The following is a 14,695-nucleotide window of genomic DNA, read 5'->3' as shown; positions in this document are numbered from 1 at the left end:
CCAAGACAATACGCAGAAATACATACCCAACATCCCCAAAAGTTGAATGTCTGGGCCGGAATATTAGGCAATCATATTATAGGTCCATTTTTCATTGATGGAAATTTAACCGGTGATTCTTATTTACAACTTCTTGAAGAGGCAATACAACCTCGTATAGTTGAAATAATTGATATCAAGATGAATTTATCCATTTTCAACAAGACGGTGCACCACCCCATTATGCCCAGCAGGTTCGAAATTTTTTGAATAATCATTTTGAAGGACAGTGGATTGGCAGAAGAGGTCCAATTGAATGGCCAGCACGATCACCAGATTTAACACCACTGGACTACTTTTTGTGGGGATATTTAAAGTCTAAAGTTTATGCTACACAGCCAGCCAATTTGGATGAATTACATCGTAGAATTATTGATGAATGCCAAGCTATAACTCCTGAGATGTTGAATAATGTAAGAGCAAAATTCGAACAAAATCTTTATTGTTGCATGGAGCAAAATGGCGCATATTTTGAACATTTACTCTAAATTTCCTATGTGAGTTACCCCTTATTAGGTGTTACTTTTTTGTCTGTGCTTTAAAAAAATTATTGGGATTTATTAACCCTAAAACAGTTTTTTAAACTTTTCTGTGCCATCAGCATTCAAGGAAATCAGCAGGTTGTATTCGTTGTGTAAGTAAGTTTTTAGTATGATTCACTTTTTTATCAGAAGCATAAAAAATCCACGTCAAAAAGCAACCTTCATAATAAGGTTCCACTCACATTCTTTTTTCAAAAAACGGGCAATATTATTGGTGGGTTCGCCCAAATATGACAATGTTCTATAACTGGCGTTATCGCATCTTGAATTTAGGTAGACCTGGTCCATGGCTTGCTTTTGTAGTTTTTTGAAAAAAAAATTGAGTCTATAATATCTACCTTATAACCATTGTTGATCTTGATTTGTTTGATCAAACTCAGTTCTCTCTGGAAATTACTCTCAGACAGTGGAATATTCTATTGCCTGTGAAGTATACTATTGAATGCAGCAACTTTATGCTGGTAAGGGTGTATGGAGGAATTATATATGATATCATACATAATTCCTCCATGTATGATATCATACATAATGCTTCACAGACTATTGAATATTCTACTGTCCGATAGTAATTTCCAGAGAGAACTGAGTTTGATCAAACAAATCGCGGTCAACAACGGCAGATATTATAGACTCCATTCTTTCCAAAAAAATTACAAAAGTAAGCCATGGATGGGCCAGGTCCACCCAAATTCGAGATGCGATAACGTGAGTTATAGGACATTGTTATATTTGGGAGAACCCACCAATAATATTGCCCGTTTTTTTTAAGAAAGAATGCGTAAACGTATTGGTCAAACAGGGAGAACATTTTTCTATAGAATTATGGATCATAAAAGAAGTTTTGTAAATAGGAAGACCAATTCCACATTTGCAAACCAGTTAGAAAAGACGCGCCCGAAGAAGCTTTTGTATGGTGAAACACGTGTTGCGTTTTTATAAAACTGTTTAGTGAAAATCTCACAATAAAGCGTTTTTTGAATATGTTAGTTATGAATTTTTCAAGTATCAACCAATTCCATTATATATCTTAATTAATCATCAAACATTTCTACCCTTACATATTTCAATTTTAATGAAGAGGGTACTCAATCTCTCATTGCCCACATGTCACTCTCAGATCATGAAGCTGTTGTCACACATTTTTCACTAGAATATAAAAAAAATTGGGAATGGTGAGAGGCAGAAGTATGGCAGGCTTTATATGAAGAACAACTTCTCCAAGTTTCAACTTAATGCCAAAGAAGTTAACTGGCTAAGTGTTTTGAACTCTGTTGAACCCCTAAGTGCATTTCATGATATTTTGACTGAGGTCTTCGTACTATGCAAAAAATTGAAATTAAATTAAAAAAGCTTTGGATAATCAAAGGAATCAGAACCTCTTCAAGTAATATGAGGGCCTAACACATGATTAGGAAATACACTATAAGTGTATTTCCTAATTCAGTGAGTACCGAAAAATCTATAGAAGAATTATTAGATGTGCAAAAGAAAAATATTATAATGAGAGACTTTCTAAGGCGTCCAATAATGTGTATTATTGTACAATAGCTAAAAAAAATCTAATCTCAACAAAACCATTAAAAAAAAAGATGTATTTCCAACGGGAGTACCCAGTTGCAGGAAATGCTATTATTACAGAGTATATATGGAATAAATATTAAAAATAATGGAATATAAAAATGTTTAAGTAAATGCTTAAACAAAGTATATATAAAATATTCGTATAAGTAAAATTTTAAAAGAGGAATGAAAAATTGAGTATTCAATACAAAAAGTTACAAATCATTCAATTTAACAGTAGTGACACAAAAGTTATTTATAGTATTATTAAAAGTGATTGTGGATACAAGATACCAAGGCGTTCAGAGAGTCGAAATGAATGTCGCAGTATTCACAGATTTTATTGAAGCTACTTCACATAAAATTCAATGGTGATCGTAGCATAATATTTGTACGTGATGCTTTACAATAGAATTTTAGATTGTGTCGACCTTCATTTCATGGTACTAATAAATTGATCTCGGGTAAAAGAACTTCCAAAGAAGTCATATCAAATCGTGTCAACAATATGTTATGATCGATGCCTCTCGTGGGGTATTGACCATCAACTTTTAGACATAAGAAATGGCCTAAGATGAAAAACAGAGGTTGCATCTTTCGATGCAACCAACTGATCTTCAGCCTTTCCCGTTTCAGTAAATGTTCACATTTATTTATTGTATCATTCTGGGAATAAAGACCTATTATTATTATTATTATTTTAGGAACTTCCTTCCTTCCTTAGGAACTTCCTGTTTTATGGTAGTTGTAAACTGGATTCCATAACACAGAGCCATACTCTTAGATCTAGCATACGCAAAATATTGCAATTTTAAGGTGGCAATACTTTTGAAGCTTTTGCCATTTCTGTAAATGAATCCAAGCATCCTATTTGCATCGGAAGTCATATTCCTTAAATGTGTTGTAAATGTTAATTTACTGTCGTATGTTTAAACTACCTGAGTAACATAAGAATTTCGGAAGAATTCATTTTAGAACATGAAAATATTGAAGAACTCAAGAAAACATTGAGAGAAATTAAAAATAGAAAAACACATGGATTAGTTGAAATATCAGTAAATGTATTAGAAAAACTGCCAGATCATGTTCTTTTTCACCCTGGCAGAATGTATCATTTTCAGTTGGTGTATTTCTGGATGTGTTGAAAACTGCTATAGTGATTCCAATTCACAAAAGAGGTGAACTGGATGAGCCATCCAATTTTCGTCCTATTTCACTAACATCTACTTTATCAAAGGTGATATCTCTATCACCTTGTAAAAAAAAAAGCTACTGAGTAGCTCACAGTTTGGTTTTCAAAGATTCAAAAGTACAAATGATGCCATCTTTGTCTTCCTGGAAGAGTTATATATGGGGCTCAATTGAGGTGAAGTGACTGCGGTATTATTCTGTGACTTTTCTAAGGTCTTTGATTGCGTTAATCATGGAGTGCTGTTGAAAAAATTGTTCCTTGTTCCGATCTTATCTTTCGGACATAATTCAAATAGTGAAGTCACAAAACCAAAATTTTAGTATCTCGAAAATAACCTTTGGAGTCCCCCAAGGATCAGTGCTCGGCCCTATCTTGTTCCTTATCTATGTGAATGACCTATCTAATATCGATATACAAGACAAGTTTACAATATTTGCAGACGATACAACCTTACTCTGGCATGGAAATGATATGGACTCTCTGAAAAATATAACTGAGGCTGAATTAGAGAAAGTCAAATCCTGGTGTGATTCCAGTTTTTTATTTTTCAATGTGAATAAAACTAACATAATTTCGTTTAAATTTTTTTCTGGGAACCTGAGCCTTCAAGATCATCATTGAAAATAAGATGTGTACCAAATTCTTGGGATTATGAATTGATAATACCCTGAAGTTTGATGAATAAATAAAGTATCTCAACAAAAAACCTGCATCTGGCTGTTATGCTATCAGGGTCATTACTAAAGAGTTGGGAATAGTAGCGGGAAAAACATATTTTCCTTTAGTTGAGTCTCATCTGAGGTATGGTGTCGCTTTCTGGGGTTTCTGTAGCAAGCAGCTGATGCAATCAGTGTTTGTTCTATAAAAATGAGATATATATGTAGAGCCAAGAGTTTGGAGCACAGTAGACCACTGTCCATAAAGAGTAGAATACTAACAATCTACTGCATATTCATTTTAGAAACAGTATGTCTAATTCAAATAGGAAAAAATAATTTTCCTTCCAAGACAATATATAACACCCGACAAAATGCCAATATACCTCTGCCAAAACCAACTTCAACATTAAACTAAAAATTCCATAATATTTGAGAGTTGGAAGATATTCAATCATCTAGCATATTGTAGCTTGAAAGAATATCTTGAAGACAGATTTTGAGTACCTGAACTTTTGAGGTTGAATGGTCTGATTTATTTTATTTATACATGTAAATTAATTTCTGATTTATTTCATTTATTTATGCTTTCTTAATAAGGATATTTTCCTTCGACAATAAAGTACATTTTGAATTAAAAAAAAGGAAACTGAGTTTTCTGTCGAAGTTTTTCCATATTTTTTCCATGAGTTACTATTTTGTATGAAATATGGTTCATTATCCTAATTTACTTTTTTTTTGCCCATGGCACTTCTTACATTTTCTAACCATGTTTCTTTTAACCAAGTTTGTTCATGTCATTGATTTTTTAAAAATGTCTATATGTCATGTTTGTAATTCTTTTTTATTCAATTTGAAATGTGTATATTTTTCATTATTTGTTTAACACTTTCTAGTGAACTGGTGTCAGCATTGGTTCGAATACTTTCCTCTACCCCCGGTCAACATCCTTGCCATGATAGAGAACATTTTGCTCGAGCACGATCCCGAACTGCTTCACCACTACGCCTCCAACAACATAACCTCGAATATCTACGTGTGGCCACTGCTGGAAACAGCCTTCTCCGAAGTTTTAACATCCTCTGAGTGGCTCCATCTGTGGGACCACGTCCTCACTAACGAAATCAGTTTTTTACTATGCGCAGCAGCTGCCTACAATATTACACAGCGGCACACTTTGGTCGCTTTGAAAAAACCCGAAGATTTCAATTTTTTTTTTCACAACCAAAATCCGAACGATATGAAGAAGTTGTTGAAGACGACGTATTGTCTTTTAAATAACACTTGTCAGCGGTTACATCCGAGGCAGTACATGGAAAAGTTCAGAGGTCTCGAGAAGGGGAACTACCCTCTCTTCATTGAGTACCCCAAGACAATAATCGATTTTCGATCAGAAAAGTTCAAAGAAATCGAAGGAGGCTTGAAAAGTTTGGCTGATGATGAAACGGCTCTGCTTCAGAAGGCTCGCGAGGAAGACTTGGAGAAAGTCAAAGCCGAATTGAGGAAAGAAGAGAAAAGGAGAGAAAAAGGTGGGGTGAATAATATGCTTGCCTGATTTTACTTTAGCTATTATTTAAGTTTACAATAAATCACTTTAAATCAAAAAACGCCATCAAGTAGTATCAAGAAATTCAAAGATAAAATGTATTTTTGTCTATTATAAATAACAAAGTTCAAACATACTGTCGTTTCAACCGCAAGTGCTCCGAACTTGATTCCATTTTAGTTTAATTGCTTCCAACATTATTCTTATGCTGCCAAATTTTCATATTTATACTTTTTGCAAAATATATATCAATGCATTCCTCTGAGAGTCACTCTCTAGAAACAATCTTTTTTTCTTCATTAATTATAATTAATATCAGTGATGAGCTCTGTCTTGTCCCAAAAAGTTTTAGAATACTCTATGAAACCAGTTTCCGAAGAGGTTATTTCACATTTTTTACTGTATATACTACTATAAATGCAAAATATTCTGATTGAATTTACTTTAAATTGCATTTTCTTCCATCATTCACCTGGTATAGCAATTCAATCTCAATACTTAACTGGCAGTTTTTAGAATATATATATATATATATATATATATATATATATATATATTTATATATATATATATATATATATATATATATATATATATATATATATATATATATATATATATATTCGTTTCTGTACATGGGGATCTCGTAAACGATAAGAGATAGAGTCTTTCACGTATAGTCAGTGGGCATACTTGAAGACTGGCTATAAATCAAATCATCTAAAAGAACAATTCGTTCAGGCCAGCCTCAAGAGATAGAGTGTCGGTTAAATTGTGGCAAAGTTGTGTATTTTAGAGACCTATTCAATGATGTTAATAAATCGAATATAGCTCTTTTGGTTCTGGAAATATACAGGAAAAACCAAAAAATCCCAAATTATTTTTTTGCCTATATCTTCTTTATTCGCAGACATATTGAAAATCAGTCCACATTTTGCTATTGGCACTTGATGTGGGCTATCAGAATATGTCCATGAATCTTTTATACAGGGTGTCATCTGAATTGGGCCACCCCTATCTTTGAATTTTTAAATACGGACCTGTATTTTTTGTTGTAGTTTCTGGATCGTAGACGTTCACTCCATACTGAGAAATTAAATTCAATTTTATATTTCGGGATGTTTCGATATTCGATTATTATTGAATTATTCCCATTTAAATTACGGCCCTGGAAATTGGTTGACTGAGTTGAATAAAAACATAATAGCAATTTTCACGTCTCCCCATGTATCGTAGAGTTTTTCAAAAGATTTTTTTTCAGTTTCAGGTACCTATTCATATTCTTTCCATTGCTCTGAGCATTTTCTACAATGAACTTCGAATAAGAAAACCTTTTATGATTATTTGAAACATATCTACAACAAAAATATATTATGTGTTTCAATAAGAAGAAAAAGAAATGATAGCAATAATAACATCCGAAACGAACACTATAATTGTAATGAAAATTGAAATGAAGTAATTTATTTAGGTACCCAAAAAAATTATTGACGCAATAAATGTTCAAATTGGAGTCCTTCCATTTCTAGACATTTTATAACTTTGTTTTTTATATTATTTATTGCCCTTAATACACTTATTTGCTGCATTGTTGCGAAATCATTCAAAATCCTCAATCTCGAGTCTTTCACATTTTCTATCTCTCTGCCAGCGTAAATCCTATTTTTCAATGTCCTTCATAGAAAATAGTCTAAAATAGTAAGATCTGGTGATCTTGCAAACCATCTTATTGTCCCATTATTTGTCTCGAAATGGAAGGACTCCAATTCGAACATTTATTGCACAATTATTTTTTTTTGTATATAAATTACTTCATTTCAATTTTCATTATAATTATAGTGTTCGTTTCGGAAGTTATTATTGCTACCATTTTTTTTCTGCTCATCAAAACACATATAATATATTTTTGTTGTAAATATGTTTCAGATAATCATAAAAGGTTATATGACCATAATCCGTTTCATAATGATATCCATTATGATACAGATTTTTCATAACGATACAGATTATCAACAAAAGAAACCCATAATTTTTCAATCAAGAATCCTGTTCCTTTGTTTGTCCTAGATTGTAACCTAAGTAACTAATTGCTTTATTTGTCAAAATCAGTTTTCATATTACCTACCTATATTATCAAAATGTCTGAAAACAGCGATATAGAAGGAATACCATCGACTCCAATATTTTTAAAAGATCAGATTAATTACAGTTGTTATATTCAATATAAAAATAATTAGAATCTTTATAGTTTTCATATATCCATGATAATACCATTAAGTTTGTGTTTTTTTTTAAAAATATGAGTTAATTACTGTAAATGTGTTCGATACAAATATAATATTTATAGTTTTTCATTATTTATCGGGTTTAGAAAAAATAGCGTATGCAACTCTCATGTAATGGTTATTAATACACTCGCATATACCATACAAAACTCGCCTTCGGCTCGTTTCGTATCCTGGTTAATGCTCGTGTCTTAATAACCATCATTACATGATCGTTGCATAATATACTATTCTTATTCGAAGTTCATTGTAGAAAACGCTCAGAGCAATGGAAAAATAAGAATAGGTAGCAAAGAAGATATAGGCAAAAAAATAATTTGGGATTTTTTGGTTTTTCCTGTATAACTCCAGAACCAAAAGAGCTATATTTGATTTTTTTACATCATTGTATAGGTCTCTAAAATACACAACTTTGCCACAATATATATATATATATATATATATATATATATATATATATATATATATATATATATATATGTGTTATAGGAATGGGCGATATTTTAAGGAAAGGGTATTTTTTGTATATTCTTATCAGTCGTCAAATGGATTTCGCTTTGAAAAAATGACCATTTTTCGAAAGAAATGCTCATTTAAGAAAAACTATTGAACTTAGCCATAGGGAATACTTAATGAAATTTGTAGAGGTTTCGTTGGCGCTTCTTATGGATCAATAGTATACAGGGTGTTCCATTTAATCTAAGGAAGATTTTGCAAATTTTCATTTACAATATTTGGCAAGCGGTTTTTCATACCCTGTATATCACAGGTCGATTTCAGATATATCGTTTGAGAGAGTTACCAATGTAGAATATTCGACCAAAAAAAAATTTCAACTGGACTTGGCACCACTTTATAATTTCAAATATTCTGAGTGACGAATATTGAAAAAAAAAACCTGTCATGCTAGATATCTCGAAAACCGTCAATATTTTCAAAGTGCAGATATACATAAAGTTTATTTTATTTTCTATGAAGAAACTGAAAAAGCGATAAAAAATATAGGTTGCCATTTAAAAAGACACAGTTGGGATCCGCCCAGAAAAAATCGAACACCCTGTGTGACCGCCAATATTTTTATTTTGTCGAGCTCGAGCAATAAGGTAATATTATAGAAAATTAGATTCCTATCTGCTTCCTATATAGAGATATGGAACACCGCGCCACTGTTGCAGGACCCTGTATATACATATACATACATAATGATTAATATTCCGGAGAGGGCATTATGACATGCTCAAGGTTGCCTCTTAACTCTCATGCAGACCTACGACTTTATAGGTACGTGTGGCAGATCCCCACAATACAACTAACCCAGCTAATGCCGTGCAGAGAGTTGAAGTAAAACCATCAGGCACCTGTGCAACGTCTTCGACTTGGAATACTCGTCGCAAGTTATTTCACACTATGAAAAGCAGAAATTAATTTCGTTTGGTCGATCCGACCAACTGATAGACTGGTTTCGGGGTGATTGCCCCATCATCACTACCGGGCATGGTCTCTTCAGAACGGTGTGAACCGTCTGAGTATCACGACCAAATATAATTCCAGCTAGTCATAGAATCTCTCTGCAATTGATTCAGTGGGATGTCCCCTCTTCAACTCTCTGCGCGGCATTAGCTGGGTTAGTTGTTGTTTTTCCGTTGGGTATCTGCCACACGTACCTACAAAGTCGTAGGTCTGCATGAGAGGAAAGGGGCAACCTTGAGCATGTCATATATGAAATCGAGAAAGGAAGGTTAATGCAGTCAAGCTGCTGGAAAATAATTCCTTTAAAATCGAAATATAAATAGACAACTACTATTCTGATCATTCCCATATCGATTTCAATTTAAGAGCCACTGGTGGACAGCTGTTTCAGCCTGTTGGGTACCGCCTGCCCGGTACTGACAATGCAGGTTTTTGACAAGTCATAACATACTGGTGCATTCACCTCCCACCTGTTTAGTTCAGTAGTTCATTGAGAAAGAAGAACTCAGCATCATCTCTTATATCTTTTTGATCTGAAATTCAATGTTGTCTATTTTGGATTTGTTAATTTCAATAAACAATCTAGGAGTAATTAGATGGGTCATTTACAGAACCTCCATTATATATTGGGATTATCAGATAGTGGTTTTGAAAAAGTCAGGAATTGTCACCTTAGAAGTTATGAGAAAAGGGACAATCATTTTGACAAGTTGAAACATCAATTTCACTTTAAAAAAATTCAAACAATATTTTTCCTATTTAATGTGTACCTACACCTTTTTGCTTTCATACAGGTTGTCCACAAAAAACTAACTTGTCTTTGAAAACAGTGAATCTTTTTATGGGCGTACTTTATTAAAAAATTTCAGAAGTAATTTTAGGTTAGGTCAGAAAGATACAAATAGCACTTTAGGATAAGTCATAAGGTTCCAAATAACTACTGGGTAATAATAGGTCTTCAATTGAAAAGACTATTATTGACCAGCTTTTTCAAATATCTATTTCAGAGGTTGAAAAAAAATGCTTCGAACAACTGAAATCAAAAATCGACTTCTTGAAGTACAAACAGCAAGATCTTGCTAGGAAGAAAGCAGAGTTGAACTGGAAGGAAACACACAGCTCCTCTGCCCCAGTGAACTCACTAACCAATGACAGTAACGAAGAATTTGCAAATGGTCGATTGGATGAACAAGAGCATTCAGTGAAAAAACATGTTGAGTTGTCAAAATCAAAAGAAAAATACCTGAAACAGCTGAAGGAGCTATTGAAGTACAAATACGTTATTGACAAAGGCTTTGATCAGAATGCTTCATTGAGTGATAATGATACCAACATCATGAAGAAAAAGTATCAGCAGCAGATCAATACTGAAATTGAAAAGGTGGGATTTTGAATACAATAGTTAAAAAAAAATATATGTTATTGATATTTTCAGATCAGAAAATCATTGGGATCCCTTGAAGATTTGAAAAAACTGAACATAACCACAAGTCTAGAAGTTATTGACAAGTTTATAGATAGCATTGAGCGGGAAATCAAGCCTAAAGAATCTAGGAGTGGCAAGGTAAGAATATAATGATTTTCTTGTCAAAAATACCGATACTATCAGGTCATTCAGTTTTCGCAAATGATTCCTCTGAACTGGAAATGACTGAAACAAAAAGCAGAATAAAACTTCAGTAAATAAACTGGTAGTAACAGTAACTTTACATTGATGGTGTCCTCACCTTGTCGTGGTGATGGGGCTTGCATACTTTTATGAGAGCCATGCCGGCGGTAGCTTAGCTACTGGTATCTGCGGCACCGAGAGTTGGAATAAGTTTGTGATAACCCTAGCCTATTGTAAGAGATAACCAAAACGGGGGTGGTGTTACGCGGTCGGTGCCGAAAGATCCATGATTCCTGAGCCTCATCAGGTATCAGCAACTTAGCCTCTGGGATACCAGGCGATCTCTTATGAGTATTTAGCCCCCATTCTCGTAGGAACTCAATGGACCACAACTATAAACGAAAGGAGGACTCTTTAGGAACTTTGACTCGCAATGAGAGAATAAGCCAACCCACAACATATTAAGTTTCTAAGTTTCTTCAACAGTACTTACAAAGGTTATAAGGTTATGAAAGATAATGGGATTGAGAAAGATCCGGGGGTAGTTGATTTACATGCATAATTATCTGAAAAGGAATGAATATATTGCCGTTGAGTAACTTTTGTACCAGGGTCTTGACAGCAGTCAAACTAAAAATAGCTTCTGAAATCTTATTGAGTCAACGTAACTTCCTTACAATATTCAGGAATCACCATAAACCAAGGATGTGGATAAGCTAGTATGCAGACAGATCACAGCTCATAATTGGCTGTGAAGCCAGTACGCACCTCCTGATCTGGAAGAGCACTAACACCAATGAAAGAGGTGAGCATTTACTGCAGTTTAGTATGGCGAACAATTTGAAAACATTCCAAACATAGATAATAAACCTACCTAGGAAAGTGATAGATCTTACATCAGGTACCTTATTTATGAGTAACTATGTTGAGAAATGGAAAGCGTTTGATGAGAAACGTTTTCTAGATCATCAACTTCGGAAACTGGAGGGTCTTATACCTCGATAACTCATTAAAACTCCAGAAAAAGATCTGGGGAACATAAAAGGCAGACCTGGAAGTTTGCTTAAATCGGATAGGCTTTCTATAATGAGATTCTTCAAGAGTTAGGAGCAGATCTATTACAGATCTTTACATACAAGAACATTGCACCATCGTTAACCAGAGATCAAACAAGAATTTTTCCTAGCAGAAGGAAGATCTGGCACAGATGAGACAATAAACCAGATCCATGTCACTTTCCTGGGTCAGAAACTGCAAATGTAACACATGATTCCTGTACAAATTCAGAACTGGAGGTCTCCCAAAAGGGCGTTCAGGAGGAATTGTCTGGTGGTGAAGAAATTAGTAGATTAAATGGGGTGTAAACTAATTCCAATCGTATAAGTCACCGGGATCAGACGACAAAAGGGGCCGGAACTTCTACTTAAAATTTTGCTCTGGAAAACAGCAATAACATGGAAACCGATCAGTTTCACCTTCATTCCAAAACCTGGAAAACTATGACAGGACTCATCAAAGGCCTCAAGACAAATCAGTGCCATTTGCAAAAAACTTCTTGACAAGCATATTAAGGACAGAACTGGATATCATCGAGACCAATATGTATACAGATCAGGTATGTCAAAGGAAACATCTTTATACCGGGTCACAAAAGAAGCATAATAACCTTACAAGAACGAGGAGGTGCTTTTAGCTGTTTTCTTAGTTATAGGTTGATAATATCTTCCTTGAATCAATCATCCAGGCGTTAAGGAGCACAGGGATTGACTACACAAACTGCAGGTGGATGGACTGCATGCTCAGAGGAGGGTTTTGTCCCACTGTTATAGAACCTTGTAATGGACGAGATATTCGCCTTCTGGACCATAGTAGGCACTCAGATGAATTGGTCTTTCTAGTTCAGGAAGAGTGAAAAGAAAACAGAGGTAGCACTGATGCTGGCCATGCTCATCATCTACGGAAGAGACATGAAGGCTGAAACCAGACATGATGTATTGGCTGTACACCATGGTCTTTGGACCCATGTTAACTATGCATCTATGATCTGATGGCCAAAGATGAAACAAACGACCTCTATTCAAAAACCAATTGGAGTGAAAAGATTTTCATGTTTGAGAATGATAATAGGTGCAATGGAGATACTCCAATACAGCTGTTGAGCTGGTACTCCTTCACATCTTGTGAAGGATGGATGGTTTCGGTGAAATCAATTTTTTAGTATTAGTATTATTGTACTTTAAATGTAAACAAGTGAGTTTTTCCATATGGTTTGTAACTGTCTTAAGGAAATAAATTACTATTACCATTACATCGAAACCAAGGTCCGATTGTCCCAATGGAAGAACACAGGAGAGTCAAGACCAAAAAAGCATACCAAGTTCGATCAAATGTCAAGGTTTGGCTCACTGTTTTCTACGATTAACATGGCGTAGTGCATAAGGAGTTCTAGTCACATGGTCGTACCATCAATAACGTCCAGTATTGTGAAAAAACAATTAATGGCTTTTGTATCACGATAATGCACCTGCTCACTCGTTATTGTTTGTTTGTAATTTTTTCTCCAAAAACTATACCGTAATCATGCCACAGCCACCGTATTCACCAGATTTGGCCCCCTGCTACTTTTTCCTATCCACAAGATTGAACCATGAAAAGACGGCGTTTTGCGACGATTGAAAAGATAAAAACTGAACCGCTGGGAGAGCTCGAGAACATACCAAAAAGTGCTTTCAGAACTGTTTCGAGGATTGGAAAAAACGCTGGCACAAGTGTATTATATTTAGAGTAAATACTTTGAAGGGGACAAAATAGAAATTGATGAATAAATTATTATTTTTTGAGAAAAATGAAAATTCACCTTATTTTTGAACATACAATACAAAAAACATTTGATTTCAGGAAAAAAGTAAAAATGTGGTTAGTCCTTATTATAAAAATAATTTTGTGCTTAAACAATGTAACTGATATTTTTTTATAGTGACCCACATTTCAGGCTGATGTTCAAAGTGAAGTTTTGAAGTTGCTACGATTCATGAAGAGGAATAAAAACGAATTCGCTGACGAATCTCAAAATTGTTCTGCAGGGAATAAAGCATTGACATGCTTTTGTGAAACTGTGTGTCCTAAGACTGTTAGGTTTAGTATTAGTGAGTCTTCTGGTAGTTGAGAGTGTATATACTGGCGGATAATTTTATAATATATTCAAAATATTTTTTAAATTTGTGTTTTTTTAATTTCACACGAGTTGTGATATTAGAATTAGTTATTCTTGGTTAAAGAAACTGCGGATATGGTGAAGAGAGGCCATCTACTATGTAATGGAAGTTTATTATTCACATGTGAATCCTATCAGGAATTGCTCTGAAACTACGTCAAATGACATTTTTTCTGACAGAATTTTACAATTTTTGGACCTGTTTTGTTTTGGAGGCCTTGTATTATTTGCATTATTCAGTTATACACCTTGGGAGGATGATTTCAAAACACTTTGCATACACAAGGAAATCAGATAATTGATCTGATGAGTAATCCTGTTATGAAAAATGAAATTATGTTTGAAAAAGAAAGTTCCACATTTTGTTTGGACATTATATATTTATATGTTCTATGTATTGTACATTTTGGATTTGAAAGAGAAAAATCTATATGCAATGTAAATTCAGTGCAATACACATTTCTATAGAAAGTGGAAAAGGAATATGAAGAAAGTATCCCCCTAGAAAATTATCTATTTAACTATGAGTGATATATAACTTGAACGACTATTACTCCAGCATTTGCTGCTGGAGGTCATAAC

At 34.0% G+C, this 14,695-nt stretch overlaps 1 protein-coding gene across 5 annotated transcripts in view; it reads left to right on the top strand.

Moving 5' to 3' along the window:
• Positions 1–14,117, top strand: part of LOC111504943 (TBC1 domain family member 31) — a 47,079-nt gene extending 32,962 nt beyond the window's left edge. For 4 of the 5 annotated variants that reach the window (XM_074186207.1, XM_074186209.1, XM_074186205.1 and 1 more), the window contains 4 exons: positions 4,886–5,518; positions 10,298–10,671; positions 10,726–10,854; positions 13,892–14,117. In XM_074186207.1, the coding sequence (XP_074042308.1) occupies positions 4,886–5,518; positions 10,298–10,671; positions 10,726–10,854; positions 13,892–14,065 (1,310 nt within the window). In that variant the 3' untranslated portion in view covers positions 14,066–14,117. Of the gene's footprint in view, positions 1–4,885; positions 5,519–10,297; positions 10,672–10,725; positions 10,855–13,876 lie in introns of all 5 variants that reach the window. The other variant, XM_074186208.1, reaches the window with a different exon arrangement.
• The last annotated feature ends 578 nt before the right edge of the window (positions 14,118–14,695 follow it).

The sequence above is a fragment of the Leptinotarsa decemlineata genome, unplaced genomic scaffold (assembly GCF_025532065.1).
Source record: "Leptinotarsa decemlineata unplaced genomic scaffold, Ldec_3_MD MMD2_tig00078422_RagTag_RagTag, whole genome shotgun sequence".
Lineage (NCBI taxonomy): Eukaryota > Metazoa > Arthropoda > Insecta > Coleoptera > Chrysomelidae > Leptinotarsa > Leptinotarsa decemlineata.
The sequence above is the reverse complement of the archived record's forward strand: the minus strand, read 5'-3'. Positions and strand labels throughout refer to the sequence as shown.